Source organism: Lynx canadensis, chromosome C1 (genome assembly GCF_007474595.2).
Source record: "Lynx canadensis isolate LIC74 chromosome C1, mLynCan4.pri.v2, whole genome shotgun sequence".
NCBI classification, from domain to species: domain Eukaryota; kingdom Metazoa; phylum Chordata; class Mammalia; order Carnivora; family Felidae; genus Lynx; species Lynx canadensis.
The window spans coordinates 54,769,528-54,787,925 of NC_044310.1; the positions used below are offsets into that span (position 1 = coordinate 54,769,528).

An 18,398-nucleotide genomic window follows, 5' to 3' on the forward strand; every position below is an offset into this window, starting at 1 on the left:
CAGAAGACTCTAAGAGAGGGTAGGGTAGGTAGGTCCTGGTTTCCATCCCTAGACTAAGAGAACTTACTGGTGTTAGGCACACCATGTGAATACATAGGAGGGCGGTAGCCTGATAAATTTGTTCCAGGTGTTTCTTGCATTGTGTTTTAAGGCTGAAGAGGTAGAAAACATTCTGTGTGAATGATTAAGAGACTTCCGGAAGAGGTCAATTTCTTTGATATCCACACACACAGGAGTCACAAACTGGTGATGTCCACAATATTTGGCTTAGCTAGCATAGTTTAGTACATTGTATGTAAATATCCTTAAATGGGTATAAACTCTCACATGAGGTTACCTGCTTAGTCCCTGAGGGCATGTATGTTCACAGTCCTGAAACATCACAGTTTGCAGCTTCTGTAAGCCTGATATACCTGCTGAGTGTAGCACACCATGTCTCACGGTTCCTCCAGCTCCATCCATAAGCTCTTGTATGGATATAATCAATTTCAAGACAAAAATGGCGTCACCTGTACTCTTGTAAGAACCTGAGTTATCGTATCTGATGCTGGGAGATGTTAAAAACATGGAACAAAAGTGCTACCACCTGTGTATCTAATTTTCCATCTCTTTTCTTTTTCCTGCAGCCCAGACCTTTTAGCCCTCCCATACATTCTTCCAGTCCTCCTCCGATAGCACCCCTTGCCCGAGCTGAAAGTACTTCTTCAATATCGTCCACCAATTCCCTGAGTGCAGCCACCACTCCCACAGTTGGTAAAAATTATCTCCTCTCTTTTAATCCGTTTGTTGTTTTGACTGGCTCTTTTTTATGATCTGAAAACCTCAAGGCCCTATATTTCTGGTTGAAATTATTTTGCTCTGTGTTCCGCTACTATCAGCTGACTCTTCTTTTAAAAGCACCTTCTCAGCAAAGGAGGCAAAATGCTTTAAGCAGATAAACAAATAAAAGAACATTAACACCTATATTTTGCAGGAATTCTCTTATGCTATTCCATACAGAGTTATTCATAAAAATAAAGAAGAAATCGTCAAATAAGGTCCTGTAATTGATATATCATTTCTTCTAATGAAAACATTCTCCTTTGAGGAGGAATATTTAAGTGCCAATCGTGTACCACATCAGAAATCACAAAAATTTAGATCTTCTATTTTCTTGAAACTTTCATTTCTTGATCATTTTTGGTTGTCCTTTTGTTGACAGATGGTTTAAGTGTTGGCATTGTGGGACTTGAACAGACTTTTTGACATTTTTTTCTAGTGCTTTTCAGTGATGTGTGGTCAATTTTCCCCGAGAAATAAGTCATTGCTGGCATTTTCAGTAAATGCCTTTGTGCCTCTTTCCTTATGGTGTGATGAAAGTCAAGAGTTGAGAATGGCTGCTCAGCTGGATGGTTTTCCCAGGTTTAAATGCCTCATTTTGCCTGGAGCATCTTCCCTCATCCCAATGCTGATCTCTTTCTATACCTCATTACCCATCGTCCATAAGCTGCTGCTGTCTCATGTTCGCATGGTGTCTCAACCTGGGGCTCTCCCGTTCCATTTTTTCCCATCGTCTTCCTTTATTGTCTGAACTCCCCTCCAAGCCTTCCATATCATAAACCAGCCAGCCCATCCTGCATTGCTTGGGAGAATCATTAATCCAAAGCTAAATGAATTCCTGCTATTATTTACCAAAGAGGAACACACTACAGAGCTGCCCATGTGAGAAGTAGTTGGATCAAAGCCTGAAGCTCTTCTGGAGAACCTGTTTTCGCAGGGTGTGCCTCGTAGGGTCTCCAAAGAGAATTTCAACTGTATCATTTGTTCTATATTTTCAATCGTGCCACCCCAAAAGAAGCCTTCAAATTTGGTGAAAATATAGCCAGCTATCCAATTTTGTAAGATTCATTAATAGACAGATATTTAACATTATTTACATAGCCTAGTCTATTCTTTCTCTGCATCATCAAATGAGGTAATTTGGGGCTTCCTATTTTAAGATGCCCAGTAGGTCAGTTCTCTCTAGGGCTTTTGTTCGTTTTTTTCTGTAATGTCTCAATCTTATTTTTTTTTTAATGTTTATTTACTTATTTTGAGAGAGAGAGAGAGAGCATGAGCACTAGAGAGGGAGGGGGAGAGAGAGAGAGAGAGAGAGAGAGAGAGAGAGAGAGAGAGAATCCCAAGCAGGCTCCACCCTGTCAGTGAGGAGCCTGACATGGGGCTCAGTCTCACAAACCCTGAGATCATGACCTGAGCAGAAATCAAGAGCCCAACGTTTAATCGACTGAGCCACCCAGGCACACCCCGTGTTTTTGAACACTCTCTAATATTCTTGATTGCTACAGCCATTTCACCACTCCTTCTCTGGTTTTTGTTTTTGTTTTTGTTTTTGTTTTATTTGGGCGTTGTTTTGGTTTTTTCTCAAGATCATTTCTTCCACCTACCCCATGTGATTTTCCTGGTTGGTCAGAGAAGAAAGTAAGAAGAAGAAACCGTCACTCAGAAAGCTGACCTGAAGTGACCTCAGATGGCCAATTAACATACTCTTTAAACTCACTGAGATTCATAGAGAAAATTACACACAGAGAATTTGAACTGTGCCCATGTTTTACACCATGTGTTTTTATACACCCTGCTGTGGAAATCTCAAATCCTGGCCAGTGACTTTGATTCTTAGCACATCTAGTATGCATTCTTTCAAGATGAATGACACAGGGGTTAAAAAAAAAAATTAAGCCACCTGAGAGGATACTCATATTGCTTCATTGCTGAGGAGCATTCTGATTTAATTCATTTGGTTCTGTTATTTTTATTTGGTTTTCGTCTTCCTCACTCTCCTATTCTTTACTTCCTGTTGCTGTAGGTCACCTGACAGCCACTTCTCTCTGAAGTAAATACGTTGTCAAATGACTAACCGACAGCTTCTGTGTATTGCTGTTTATCTCTTTCTGGAGAGAATGTGCTTTGGTCATTCAGCACAAAAGGGCCGACTATTCATGACTGACTTGGAATGTCAACTTTAGGTAGTCAAATGGCATTGGGGGGAATAAAGAATTTCAGCAGCAAATTTTTGAGATTGGTAGCTCAATATTTCCCTCCTACCACATAATACTTTTTTGACATTTCCTATGACATTTGAGCCCAAACTGGGGCAAGTGTGGTGGAAACTTTGTGCATATTTATTTGTAGTTGCTTATGGCAAAGTTTAACGTAATTCAAGGACTAAATTTTTAAGACCAACCTAATTTTCCCACACAATTCCTGGACAAATGCAGCCCCCAAAGACTTTAGACATAAAATCTTTCATGAAAGCTGTGATTACAAAGTCGTAAATCTGATGCCACACCTGAAAATCGGACTTTGTGTGCACTGCCACACTCAAATAACGAAGAACCCCTCTGGAACTGTATATCACTGACTTTAAGACACTTTCTATCAGAAGATGCACTGTTATTTTATATATGACTAAAAAGGAAGGGAAAACTGTCAAGTGAGCTAAGATGCAATGCCTTCTTACCACGTTAATTTTAAGACCCATCCCAATTTCAGAAATGTTAAAATGTGAAAAGTGCACATATCAGAATCAATGAAATATATAAGAAACCCCTTTTGCACAAGGAAAACTCATACCCCTTCACTATTTGAGTTTGGGGAAAAATCCTGCTAATATTATGGGAATAGAGAAAATGTTTAAAATTGTTCTAAGAAACAAACTCCTAGACATTTAAAGATAAACAGAGCTATCTCTAATTTAAATATCCAATTTTATTACTTTTTACTTTTTTCTATGGGTGATAAGGGTTTGTTTGTTTGTTTATATGTTTGCAAAATATTTCTTTGGTACCCCAATACAATAAGACTACCATAAAGACAAGTTTTTCATTGTTAAATTCACTCTTAATTATATTCCTTCGCTGTTAATTATGCATTTTCAAGTGCATCTCTAACCCCACCCCCCACATCTGAATGAATAAAAAGTAACCATTTACAGGCACCAAAGGAAGTATCAGGTAGATTTTGATATCTCATTTGGTGAAGAACTTTGAGCAAAAGTGATTTGTATTCAGTACTGAAATATTAGTCATAGCACCTAAATCATACAGTATTTCCTGTAAGCCTTTGTCTCCAAGCTGGATGGCAATTCTGAATTGGATAAACATTCTTCTAAAAATGCTTGTATTGCACAGAAAAACCTTTGGAGATGGATATTCCCAATCTCAATTAAAAATTCCCACATTTAATTTTAGTCTTTTTTTTTTTTCTTTCTACTATTTGTTTTGGAAAAACCTGTACATCTGGCTTCCCCATCCCAGATCAATTTGAGGCCATTTCCATGGCTAGTTCTTAAGGAAATTTTTCCTTCTATACTTCACTTGAAGTATTTAAGGCAAGCACAGAACTATCCAATAACCCATCTTTTCAGTTCCCCAATTTAGTTATGAAGTTTTCTTCTAAGCCCTCAATGTCCAACCGCCATAAAAAAAATTGTGAGCATGTTATTCAACGCTGTTTTGTAACTTCAGCTGAAAGAACAAATGGCAGTATTTGAGGCTCCTCATTTTGGTGTTTGCAGTGGTGTTTTTTGGTTTTTTGTTTGCTTGTTTGTTTGTTTGTTTGTTTTAGTGTGTGAAGTTTGCCTTCTATTATTTTTTTTTAAGTTTTTTATTTTAATTCTAGTCTAGTTAACATACAGTGTTACATTAGTGGCAGGTGTATAATATACTGATTCAACGATTCTATACATTACTCAGTGCTCATCATGATGCAGGCTCCTCATTTTGAGGAGATTGTAAATATGAAAATAGTTCTTCAAAAGAAAACAATATCCTCCATCATTTCGCACTAACAGGTATGAAAGAGTATTGTAACGTTCAGTTACCGCCAGCGTAACTGTTTTGCTTCCTAGTTTCTGGACAGATTATGGAGGGTCCTTCTTAGTGCCAGTTCCATTTGTCCTGTTCCTCTCCTCCTCTCCTACAAATGTTACAGACATTGCATTAACTTGTTCTACCCACCAAGGAAGCCACCTCTATAATTAAAAACTGATTGGCAGGTGATATCCTAGAACCTTAAAAAATGCCAAAGAAGTATTTTCCCCACTTTACTTCCTAAGTCTGGAAGGCAAGCCAGTAGAATATTTTTCCAAGAAACATTGTTTATAGACCTTATCTTCCCTACATTATAGGGGGGATTCTCCCTTATTGGTCTTTGTACAGATTTTATTCAATTTTTTATTGAAATTGTAATAATGCTCTTAAGAACTGTGGAACTGAGTGCTTTTTTTTTGATCACATAGCATAGAACTCCAATTACCTGCATTTGTTAGTTGGGGAGAAAGGAGATTATGTGCAAAGATCTGGAACGATTTGGGGTTCAGAGCAACTGTTGTGATCAATTTACAAAGACATTTGGCCATAACTGGATACCATAGCCAAAGACGGAATTACAGTAATGTTGTCCAAAATTAACAGGCCATAACTACTAAAGACAGGTGCAAGGCAAACTGAATTTGGATACCAATGAGTTTGAAATGGGATACTTCATTCAGCAACCTCAGATTTATAATGTTGCCTTTTTTATGGTCTCATTGAAAGCTTACTCTTTCCCACTGGGGCAGGGGGAAGGCATATCCTGAGTGATCTTGTTGAGCTGTCCGCACTCTGCCAAGCGGTTCTGTTGATGGACATATGTCTGGCCACTTGAGAACTGTGCCTGAGTGAAATACACTTACACAAGTCAATTATTAATGATAGTGCCTTTAACAACTCCCTGAAAAGGTGGGGACGTGATTTCTTCCACAGAGCTGACTTCAGCCAAACTCACAGATGCTGAAATCTGGCATTTTCAAAATTTTAATTTTTTCTCATAGAGCCATCATGAAATAAACACATCACCTTTTTATACCCTATCATTATCCCAGTATATTAGGTTTTGTTTCCTTTTTCCATTAATATCATTCTTGTTTCAATCCGTGAAGTGTACTGCTTGATTTCATTTGGGATTTGTATTTGTGTTTTTGTTTTCCATTCCTTTATATTTCTTTGGTTCGTAGTGTCAGAAGATGATGTTTTTTATGACAAACTGCCCTCGTTTGAAAGGCGCTGTGAAACGCTGGCAGGTATGGTGCTAGCCAAGTGATCTCTAGATATCTAGACTTTAAAAATCCAAGCCATTATACCATCTGACTGCTATAAACTTCATGGACATGCTACTCACCTCATGAGTGTCTGGTGCCTCTCAGATGCACCCTATTTATTGTTCATCATGGAAATCATGCCACCGAAATTTTTTTTTGAGTGAACGTATTAAAAAGCAGCAGGTTGCATGACAGTTTCTCAAAAGGTTTGAAAAAGGTGAGATGCTATTGCTTTGTGAATTTACAAAGGAAGGAATAATTTAACTGCTCAGAATTACATGTCCAGTGACTGCTTTTTAATTTAAAATATAATAGAGCACCGTTAGTAATCCTGTTTTCTCTTTGGTACATAGGTAAAGGGTGTTTTGTGTCTGGATGCCTAAGGTGATTCCAGGGGAGGGGACGGAAGATATGTGACTTCTTCCATGAACTTTAAATTGATATGCAATGCTGTTGTCATTTAAAACCTAAGCTAAGTTTGATATAAGCCATAACTCCGAGTTTATCTTTTTGCAAATATAGAAGGGGATGACATTGAAGATGAAATGGATACAGCAATTGCTGAATGACAGTTTGCCCAAACTAGTGCAGTTAAAATATGCTGACGCCCCTGCATGGCCAGGAAGACTTCTGCTCCATGCGCTCAAGCACCAAGTATCAAGCTACCAACAACACATGCCCATCCCTTTAGGCCTCCATAGCTTTGCTTTTGCTTTCTGTTTCCTGAACTAAAAACAAAACGAAACATAGATTGCCAGCCTTCCCTTTTTCCTGCACGCTAATGGCATGCAGTGCCTCTGCCCTCCCCCATAGTGAGATTAATGACCTGTAACTCATACTGTGTCCTTCTCTCTCCCTCTCCTTAACCTTTCCCATCCCGCTTCAACTCCTGGCCATACAGAGAATGAACAGCCTTCCCTCGTTTGGTTTGACAGAGGAAAGTTTTATTTGACTTTTGAAGGTAAGTAGTACATAGCATACCAGATTCTAATTTATACCCCTCATCCTTTTTTCCCACCTGCATTTCCAAATCCCAGTTCTCTTCCAAAGACCTGGTCCCACTTTCTGTGTACAAATGCTATGGCTACTTGGAAACTATTAAACACTAAAGAAAATACAACATGAATTTGGTTTGTATGGGATCTTCCATTTTTCATACTAAAAAAAAACACATTAAAAAAACCAAGATGATTTGCAGTTAATATTGGTTACTTGTGTTAAATTAAAAAACAAAACAAAACAAAACAAAAAACAACACCTTTTTTGGACAAGGAACTTAACTCTGTCAACCAGGGCCCTTTCCTTACTCTTTTGCAAATGCAATACAACAAATGTAAGGATATTTTGGGTTGGAACTGGCTTTTAATTTTGTTTTGGACAATTAACGTTTCTGATGCAATATCCATTAATGTAAAACATAAGTACGTATACATGTTCTTATGACAAGGAATGCTGCATGGGAGATCAGAAAAATGAGGAAAAGAACAAAAAGGGGTGTTTTCGTAAGTTCTGTTTGCATCTTCTGAAATTGCACCGGACGTGGCTGCAGTAAGATAGATAACTGTCACTGGACCCGCCATTTTAGAAGTTTAAGGAGAATATATATAAATATAATGTCGGATATTTAACCTCTGTGTTGGATACTTTTATATTCTGAATTAAGGATGAGCAATCTTCTGTTTTATATTTAAATTCTGAATCACTTTAACAGGCCAAGCATTTGATAAAAAGTCCTACTTAAGCTAATTGTGGGGAAAGTTTAAGTAATTTAATTTGTGGGCCCTCTTACCCATAAATATTTATCACTTAAACCCCTACTTTCTACCATTTGGTTGATTGATTGATTGATTGATTGATTGATTGCAAAAGGTGATTTTATTAAAGCACAGGGACAGGACCTGTGGCCGGAAAGAGCTGTACTGGGGCTGTGATGAGTGAGTTAAGGGAGGTAAAGACAAAATGGAGGCTTCCCAAAGGACTTTCATATGCTAAAGAGGACTCAGAAGATACCAGAGGCCTAGCTATTGTCAAGCAAAGGTTGTTTTCAGGGATGATTCATGTTTCCCACATGATGTCAGAAGCCTTCATCTCCGCAGGTATTACTTTTGTAATAATGCAAAATCCACAACTTAAGACCTTCTAAACTTTCTCTTTGGGTTAGATGGAACTAAAACGTGCCCAGGTGTCTTTTTACTGATCAGCACATCTCAAAAGGAAAAGCTACAGTTGAATAAATTGGTAATTCCAAAGTACAGCAAATACCTGCATATGTAAAAGGCCTATCTCTGGTTCAGTTTGGCCACTGCAGAAACTGTAGTTTACCCTGTTTTAACCAAGAAACTAAACAATACACTACTGCCTACCCTCAAGTATTTGGGGCTCAGTAAAAAACAATGTGGACGGTGTTTGTTGTTTCCATTTATTTTGGTTTTAAAGTATCTATTGGCTCATTTGTTTGTGTTTAAGTTTGGGTTTCTTTAAATAGAAAGAGAAAGAGACTTCTTTGGAGATACCCATCTAAAGACAATTTTAGGCTGTTGGTTTGTTTTTAAAATATGTATTATCAAATAAATATAAGTATTAATAACTGTGTAGAATAACATAATGTGAACTACATCTTTTTTCCATTTCAGGAAAATATAATAATAATATGTAGTATAAGATAGAATATAATATTAGGTATCTAAAGTTGGTAACATTGCCATTCTAATTAGTAAGATCTGAATTTCTTAAGCATCTTAATTTGGACCAAGAGAGTCATGCAAGAAGTTTTTTTTTTTTTTCTTAAACGTTTATTCATTTTTCAGAGACAAAGGGAGAACAGCATGATTGGGGGGACAGAAAGAGTGGGAGATAATCCAAAGCAGGCTCCAGACTCTGTGTGTCAGCACAGAGCCTGATGCAGGGTTTGAACCCATGAACAGTGAGCTCATGACCTGAACCAAAGTCAGACACTTAACCAACTGAGCCACCCAGGTGCCCCACAAGGAGTTTAAATAGAAATAAATCAGAATCTCTAGTGCTGTGTTACCTTCATGCTGGACTTTGCTCAAGTCAAGGAAGTACAGAAAAGGCTTCCCAAGGGACTATAGGAGCAGCCTTATCACAAATATATGTCCCTACTTATCTCATTAAGAAATGTTTATGCAGACAAAGTACATTAAAATGAACTTCGGGACTTAGGAGAAACTAAACATGACACTTGGCCACCTGAGCAAGAATGGCCATGTCTTAAGAATGGAGAAGGTTTGTTTTCACTATTCATGCACAGTAGTCTCAGGTATTTTTAGCTAGTGCAACGTGGAAGGATTTTTTTAATTTTCCGCTGTGATGATAAATAACACAGAAATGATGACATGTTAAATTGCATTGAGAATAGTGCCCCTACCCCAACGGACTGTCATTCAACATGTTTTATTGAGTAGCACTTCTAGAATATTCTTCTAGGGCACCCTGATTTTTACCTATATTTTTTTATTCATATTATCATTTTCTTCAATTCTTCATTCAGGGAATACAGAAGAAGAAAAAAGATTCCCAGCTCAAAATATCCATCTGTCCTAATTAGCTTTCAAATTATTATTTATTGGCATCTAAATAGTGTTTTTATAGTGTTCAAAACCTTAGCTGGTCTCATTCATTAATTTGTTCTTATAGTGCTCTAGGCATTGTACTTAGTGTTTGAGCCACTGACCAACCAACCAACTAATGAGCATTGGCTTATGAATTTATTTGGAGGTAAACATGCTATGCTTCATACTTCCAAATTTGATTTAACAAGAAATATTGAAAAGTGTTAAAACAATGGTTCTAACTCACAAGAGTTCCAAAGCTTTTCTTAGTGTTTCACTTTTACAAACAATTTCACTAAAATCTTAACCTATTAAAGTTGGGCTTTAAAAAAAAAAGTAAAGCGTACAAAAGGTAGTGACTTTTTAAATTAATTCATCCAAGAGTATATCCTATTGAAGTTTTCAAGTATTCTTCTGAGACGGAAGAAAGGGAAAGATATTTCCATGACAAGTAGAAGATGTGACTATCAGGTATTTGAACAATTCCCTAGAGCATTTTAACATCAAGATGTTTCCAGAAATGTGCTGTCCCTTTCCTTGATTAGCTTACTTAACTACAAAATCATCTTGTATCTGGTCATGAAAAAAAAAGAAACAAAAAAAACCCTTGCAACCATTCTCAAGTGTCCTTGTGTCTGAATATCATCTCCATCCTCTGTGCATGGAGGCTCTTGCACACTCATCTCTAGAAAGTTCTGTGCTCCCATTATTGCTCTTACCCCTATCACGCCTTCAGGAATGTCACATCCTTAGCAACACCCTCCTCTACATTCGCAGGCTGTCTGCCAACTTCGCCCACCTGTTTCCTTAACTGAATCCCAGCTCTCTCCAGGGACCATCACTTCTGTAGCACTCTTCACAGAAAGTGCTCCAGTCTTCTGTGGGCCATATGTCATGGGACTAGAGGCGGTGTTTCAATTCTCCCAATACCTTCTTGCCACTTCCAGAGCCACCTGATAATTCCACCTCCTACTGCCCCTTACTGCTGTCCACTAGCTGCAGAATATTCCTTAACTGCAGGCTTAGAGATGCTGGAGCTCCTTTTCACCCTCTTCTTCACCTTGCTGACTAACTTTATCCTGTGACAAAGATTGATGTGTGTGACCCATCCGAGACCCTGGCTTTAGGGTCTCTTTGACTTCTGCAGCTCCAACAGACTTTCTCTTCACACCACTCAGTAATCCACACCTCTGGCTACATCTTGTCAATGGTCCCCACTGGCAAGTATCACGTTGTATACCTCATAATTACCAACAGTTAGTCACCCTTTCTGTACACCAAGTACTGCATTGAGGCAGTGATTTTTTTTTTCATTTGACAAATATGTATCGAGTAGTGCTATGTGCTAGTACTGTGTAAGCACTCCCCAGTAGGAAGCAAAACAGAAAAATATCCCTGTCACCATGGAGCTTACATTCTGATGTGGAGAGTCCAAAATAAAAAGATAAATAAGGAAAATATGTGCCACGGAGATGGCAGTAAGTTCTACAGAGAAAAATAAAAGAGGGGAACCTGAAGTAATAAAAGTAATGAGTAATAATAAATAATATCTCAGTGCTCACCATGTGCAAAGTATGTCCCACTATTATGTGACTTCATCTGTACCCTTCACTGATGAAGAAATTAAGATTCAGAGAATATAAATAACTTTCACAGGATCACTCAGCCAGAAAGAGGCACAGTAGGAATTTAAGCCCAGGTGGCCTAGCTGGAGACCTAGGATGATGCTCTGCACACATGACTTCGTTCAGTCTTATAAACAACAGTCCCTTGAGGTCAGTGGTTCTGGTGGGTTTCCCCAAATCTCCTAACCTTCCAGCTCTCCAGTCTCCTGACTATACCTTATCTTTGACTTCACTGAGACTCCTGGTCTCGTGTCCACCCCATTCATAGTGCACTAGCACTAGCCTACATTCAAGTTCTTTTCTAGACCCCATGGAGGAAAAATAAGTTTCTGGAATGGTTCCAATAATCCAACAGCAGCTACACCTGCCTCTTTGGAATTATGTTGTCTATGTGAAAAGAATAAACTTTTGGACATTTTAAACTTCTGACTTCCTTCGGTAGGGTCTTAAATATCCCTCCTTGATCATTGCTATGATGCAGTCATAGAGATGGACCACTCAACTTTCCTTACCCTGACATAGGTAAGGAAATAACATCCTGCAAGAAGCAAACAGGCCACATGTTTCACGTGTGGCCGGAAGGATATTAATTTACTCATCTGAGAGTCACTAGGGAAAGGAAAATCGGAAGGCGTGACCAGTTTTCTGGGAAGCAACTGTTTTGCTAAATTTACAATATTCTCCAAGTGGGAAGTGGCCACTAATTGTCCCTACCTCAGTGTAGGCCCTTTTCAGTCAACAACGTGGGGAAGTTATTGAGCACCCAACTCTGCAAACCACAGAGTTAAGTACAGTGTTAAGTACAACCAGGTTAAGAGAAAATACATAGAGGGGCGCTTGGTGGCTCAGTGGGTTAAGCATCTGACTTCGGCTCAGGTCATGATCTCGCGGTCCATGGGTTCGAGCCCCACGTCGGGCTCTGTGCTGACAGCTCAGAGCCTGGAGCCTGTTTCAGATTCTGTGTCTCCCTCTTTCTCTGACCCTTCCTTGTTCATGCTTTCTCTCTGTCTGTCTCAAAAATAAATAAATGTTAAAAAAATTTTTTTTTAAAAAGAGAAAATACATAGAAACATGAGAAGCAGTGATGCAAAACCATCTTCATGAAAAATATTACAATCACACTCCCTGGCTATTCTTAATGTCTGTATGTAAACTCTATGGTAAATAAAAAATGTGAAATCCTTTCAATTAATAACTGAAGGACACAGAGAGCTTTTTTAAATAGCCTAACTTGTTAACATCCAAGTGAAGCTGAACCATAAAAATGTTCCACCCGGCAGATCTGCTGAGGGTTTCAGAATTCACGTTGCTTCTTCATAAAAAATGAGTTGCCCGCTTCTGACTTCAGATGCCAATCTCAAGTCCCAGGTTGTCACCTGTGCTTCTGACTGCCCAGCTATAAATTGAAGGTTCTTACAAACCCCCAACCTGGGTTTAATAATTTGTCAGAACAGCTCACAGAGCTGAGCTTTACATTCTATTACCAGTTTATTAGAAAGGATACGACTCAGGAACAGCCGGATGAAAGACATAGATAGGGCAAGGTTTGGGAAGGGGCAGGGAGCTTCCAGGCCCTCTCTGAGTATGCCACCCTTCTAGTACCTTGATGTGTTTATCCAACTGGAAGATCTCCAAACCTCATTGTTCAGGAGTTTGATGGAGGCTGTTTGCATAGGCATGATTGATCATTGGTGAGTAAGTCTATCTCCCGGCTCTCTCCTCTCTCCAGAGGTTGGGGGATGGGACAGAAAGTTCCAATCATCTAATTACATGATTGTTCCTCTCTGGCAAGGAGCCCCATCCTCCAAGAGTCTCCTCATTAGTATAAACTCAAGTATGGCTGAAGGAGGCTTATTTGGAATAACAAAAGACTCCCCCTCTCACCCTTATTACTCAAGAAATTACGGGGAGTTTAGGAGCTCTATTGCCAGGAACTGGAACAAAAGACCAAATATGTATTTCTTAATATCGTGGTCAGCAAAATGTTCCCTGTTTTTGCCCTGATGTCTAGGCCAAATTGAACGGGTTGTTAGGGAGGACATGAACGTACACAATTATGTCAGAATTCTATCCATTTAAATAGTTGTGAGAGACAGCATAGGAGTAGGTGGTATCTTCTATTTTGAGTCACCAAGCAAGGGGTACCTAGCTAGTGAAAAGATCATTTTATTTGGATTCAGCATATCCAGGGTGCTGTTGCTGATGCCAATACTTCTGATGCTGTATCACTGATAAGGCCTTATCATGGACCACATCTTGTGCTAATTACTCAGTATCCATACGCTCATGTAAACCCACACAGTAACTGTATGATGTGGGCACCATTGTACTCACACTTTACAGGTGAGTAAACAGAGCCTCTAAGATTTTAGGTCACTTTCACAAGATAACACAGCTAGTAAGTGAGTGAATTGGTTCAGAGCAAGTTAAGTGTTGAGTTACAAAACCAATGTTCCCAACTACTATAATTTTCAAATCTTGACTGACCAATAACCATGTAACCTTGAGAATTTAATGTCTCTGAGCCTCTGTTTTATAAAAACCACTTTGCAAGACAGGAAAATCAAGTAAGATAGATTTTTTTGTTTGAATGTACTATATAACGTGAAAGGTTTTTGGTTTATTTTGTTTTTATTAAGAGTTTATGTTTTAGAGCAGTTTTAGATTCACAGTAAAATTTAGAGGAAAGTATAGAAATTTTCCATATGCACCCTGCCCCCATCATGCACAGCTTCCCATAATCAACATCCTCCACCAAAGTGGTTCATTTTTTACACCTGATGAACATTCCATACATCATACATCATAATCATTCAAAGACCATAGTTTACATTAGGATTCATTCTTGGTATTTTATATCCTATGGATTTGGACAATTGTATAATGATATATCCACCATTATAATATCATTCAGAGTATTTTCACTACCCTAAAAATCCTCTGTTCATCTCTCCCCTGGCCCTCAACCCCTGGCAACCACTGATCTTTTTGCTGTCTCTACAGTTTTTGCTTTTCCAGAATGCTATATAATTGGAATTATATGATATGTAGCCTTTTCAGATTGACTTCTTTCACTTAGTAGTATGTATGTAAGGTTCCTCCATATCTTCTTATGGTTTGATAGCTCTGTAAAGTTCTTATTATTCATACTTTGAGTTTGCATTCAAACTGAAGGAGGAGAATTAAGGAAAGTGGCCAAAAAAGTTCTGTACCCAAGATGACTTCGTTTCTTGTGTCTATTATTCTCCCACTCTCCAAAGTAACCCTGTGGGTGTGTGGTGTGACCAAGTCTGGGAGGTATCTCTTGTATCTCCATCAGACTCACTGTGACCAAGTCTGGGAGGTTTCTCTTGTATCTCCATCAGACTCACTGATGGTGTATTTTCTTCTCTTATGGCCATAACAGTCCTGAATACATAGATGTTTCTGAAAATGTCCCTCACCCAAAAGAAAATGGATAATTCAATAACTTTAAAATGCATAAATGTTACATTGCCTTGATTTGCTCAAGACTGATGATTTTTTACTCCCCAGCAAAGGAGATGAACCCAGAGTTTGAATTACACATGCCTGGACACAGAAGTAGATTGTATGATGGCATTTCCCATCTGACTGGGGTTACCAAATAGAGAACTAATGAGGTCAGCACAAAGCTGCAGAAAGAAGAGTTGCCCTAATTTTCAAACCTAAAGCATAAGTTAAATTGTTCCCTTGAGCACAAAAAAGGAACTAAGGTCAACGATGAATAGAATAGAAAAGGTAAAGAATATTCACTCATGCATTCCTCCTTCAGTGGTTAATGAGCTTTCCATGAGTTCCTCATAATTCCAAGCCCCTATGCAGGAGTGATGGAGGTAAAGCTATATGGTTTCTGCCTTCTAGAAATTCACAAGAAATAGAGGAACAAGGCACTTCTTTATAAAAGGCATACTACAGCAAATGCTGTAATAGTATGTAAAAAAAGTGCTGGAAATGTATGAATAATGGATAGACTTCTAATCAGGAAGAATCTGGGATAACTTCTGGAAGCAGAGAGACTTGAGCTGGCTGATGTTAAGGGAAAGAGCTTCAGACAGCTAAGAGTGTCCCAACTTGAAGAAGTGATTTGAGCAAAGACATTCGGGTGAGCGATGTCTAGATTATATTCAGAACTGGTAAACACTAGGAGAGGAGAGGAATGTTTTTAAAAATATCTTGAAAAATAGGTAGAGATCATATTCTAAAAGACTTTATATACTGAGAAAAATTTGAATACAATCCCTATGCAAGGTGAAACTTTTGAGAATTTTATGGGAGAGGATGTGGTATGATCATCTTTGACTTTTAGGATTAGAGGCAGGGAGAAATTTGGGGATTTACTGAAGTAGTTCAAGAGAAGTAGTAGGGACAGACAGAACTGTCTGTCAATTGAATTACTTCAATTAAAGTAAATCATTTGAAATCTACTAGGTTGTGGAAAGGAGTGAAAACTTCCATCCTGAGACACGGAGAGAGGGGTGCTATTGTAAGCCAGGAGAAAGGGGTCTCCAAGAGTACTAGGATTTGGTTAGAAAAAAATGAGTTGCTTTTGGGACTTCTCAACTTTAAGGCCCACATGTTCAATGTAGATGAGTTAAGGAGTAAACAGACTGTAGAACTTTGGGAGTCATTTGCTTAGAGATAAGGGCTGAATCCATGGAGGTAAGGGTTTAACCTTGGGGCACACCTGCATTCAGAAGCCATATTGGAAAAAGAATGCATAGTGATTTAGAACTTTCTCTGTTGTATCCTTTCTTTAAATAGCCACTCAAACCCTATATTTTAATTTTTTTAATATCTATTTTTGAGAGAGAGAGAGAGAGAGAGAAAAGGAGTGTGAGCGGGGGAGGGGCAGAGAGAGAGGGAGACACAGAATCCAAAGCAGGCTCCAGGCTCCAAGCTGTCAGCACAGAGCCCAACATGGGGCTCGAACTCACAGACTGCGAGATCATGACCTGAGCTGAAGTCATATGGTTAGATGACTGAGCCACCCAGGTGCTCCATTAATTTTTAATGCATGGTATTCAGTGGATATGTTTTTGTAGAATATATTACATGCCTAGATCTTTTGCTTATCTTTTGTCTCTCAGTTGTTCACGCTCAAGAGAATGCCTAACTGGCTGACCCAGTTGCACTCATGACTGTTAACCTAAGTATCAGATAGGAAAATTGCAGACATCAAGCCTAGAGGGAAAATACCAACTTTCAGATAGCTGTTGTTGCAAATACAAGTCAACATAGAGCTGATGCACTGCCTCCTTTCCCTAACTGCTTCCCTTCAAAGCCTTTGTCCTCTTTGGGTGTGTGTCCTTCTCATCTGTCTTACAATCTTTTATCTTTACATCCTTTTTCTTCCTTCTGACACACAGATGTGAACACTCAAAAGTGAACATAATATGAGATGAAGGATACTTTCAGTATTTGTTGTATACATCAAAAACAATGTAATGACTTGTATAAGCCTTAAAAATAATTGAATAATAAATTTTGAATTTCTTTGTTTTTGAATAGAAAGAGAATTTTTTTTTGTAGGATACTTCATTTTTCTTCTTCCATATAGTAGGAACTCTTGCAAAATAGTGTAATGTTCCCTACCTATGCCCATAATACACATATAGACATATCTGTCATGTGAGTTTGACTCAAAATACTCTTCATGGTAGCTCCAATATGTACATGCCTAGATGTGCTCATAGTTAATACTCTTTAGCAGGAGTCAGGACTGTCTTCAGATGTTTATATACACATATATATACAAAATCGATCATGATGGATGGATAGCAAAATGCTATGGTTTTCTCTATGTACTAATTCTGCAATAGGTAGGTATGTGATAGGGAAAAGAGTGAACAGATTTGTGGAATAAGGCCTTGATAATATTGCTAGAGGAACAGATATTGTTATGACTATGTTTATTCAATCAGCAAGTGTTTACTGAGTCCCTACTATGTACATGGTACCATGAAAGGCATTAGGTTTACAGTAGTGAACAAGAAAGACAGGTTTCTATCTTCATGGAGCGTGGAAGTCAGACATTAAACAAGTAGCTACAATAATGTGCAGAGATTGTTATATCTGGGAGATAGGTATTTTGGAGGCACCCGATGGAGACCTAACCTGGCCTAGAAGTTAGGGAGAGCTTCCAAAAGAAAAGATGAAAGTCTACATAGAGTCTGCTTTGAAGAGATATAAAATGTTGCTGAGTTAGAGTTCTGATATAAAATCTTATGTAATGTAACAATGTTAACCTAAAGGTATATTGGGTATTATCCTAGATATTGAGAATAGTAAAAAAGTCTCCAATTAACTTATATCCGTTTGCTTTCAGCACATACACATGTACACATGCACACACACACACAAAGAAAATATATGTTATATATATATGTATATACACACACACACACACACACACATATATATATATAGAGAGAGAGAGAGAGAGAGAATGTATATACACATATATATGGAGAGAGAGGCAAATGTGTGTGTGCACATATGGAAATCCCCACATTGGCTCTGGCATTAGCCTCAGCTATAGGTAACTTACTTAACCCCTCTAAGTCTCAAGTTTCCTCCCATGGAAATTGGAGTAACGATGGCACCTAGTGTATAAGGTTGTTGTCAAGATTAAATTGTCAAGTACTGAGGTCAGTACATGCGAAGCACTCAATAACCATTAGCTATTAGCACTATTCTCCAACTTCATACTTCCCTTTCTTGTAACATGGCTGTGTTTTGTTTAGTTTTTGTCTGCTTTTGAGAAGATTGGGTTGTAGCACTCTAGTCTTCTTCCACACAAAACATGTGGTAATTTGGCATGGCCTCCCTCCTTGTTAGCAGGGACAAGGAGCAATCTTTCCCTCACTGCTTATGGAGGAAGAGAATGATTTGGAAGCAGAATGCCTCATCCTCCCTGCTATACACCCCCTGCTTCCTCCAGAGCCTATCATTAAAGCTGACTTGTTGAGACTAATGATCTGCCTGGTAATACACTCCTCAGGGTGCTATGTTAATGCTGATGGGAGATGCGGGAAGAAAATCTGTTACTGTCTCTTTTATTAAAGG

The 18,398-nt window shown here is 38.5% G+C and overlaps 1 protein-coding gene across 8 annotated transcripts in view; it reads left to right on the forward strand.

Annotated features, from left to right (window-relative positions):
• SGIP1 (SH3GL interacting endocytic adaptor 1) overlaps window positions 1–18,398 on the forward strand; it is a 199,897-nt gene that overhangs the window by 144,031 nt on the left and 37,468 nt on the right. For 5 of the 8 annotated variants that reach the window (XM_032594319.1, XM_030326944.1, XM_032594315.1 and 2 more), the window contains 2 exons: window positions 627–753; window positions 7,017–7,076. In XM_032594319.1, the coding sequence (XP_032450210.1) occupies window positions 627–753; window positions 7,017–7,076 (187 nt within the window). The remainder of the gene's footprint in view (window positions 1–626; window positions 754–7,016; window positions 7,077–18,398) is intronic. The other 3 variants (XM_030326946.1, XM_032594317.1, XM_032594318.1) reach the window with 1 other exon arrangement.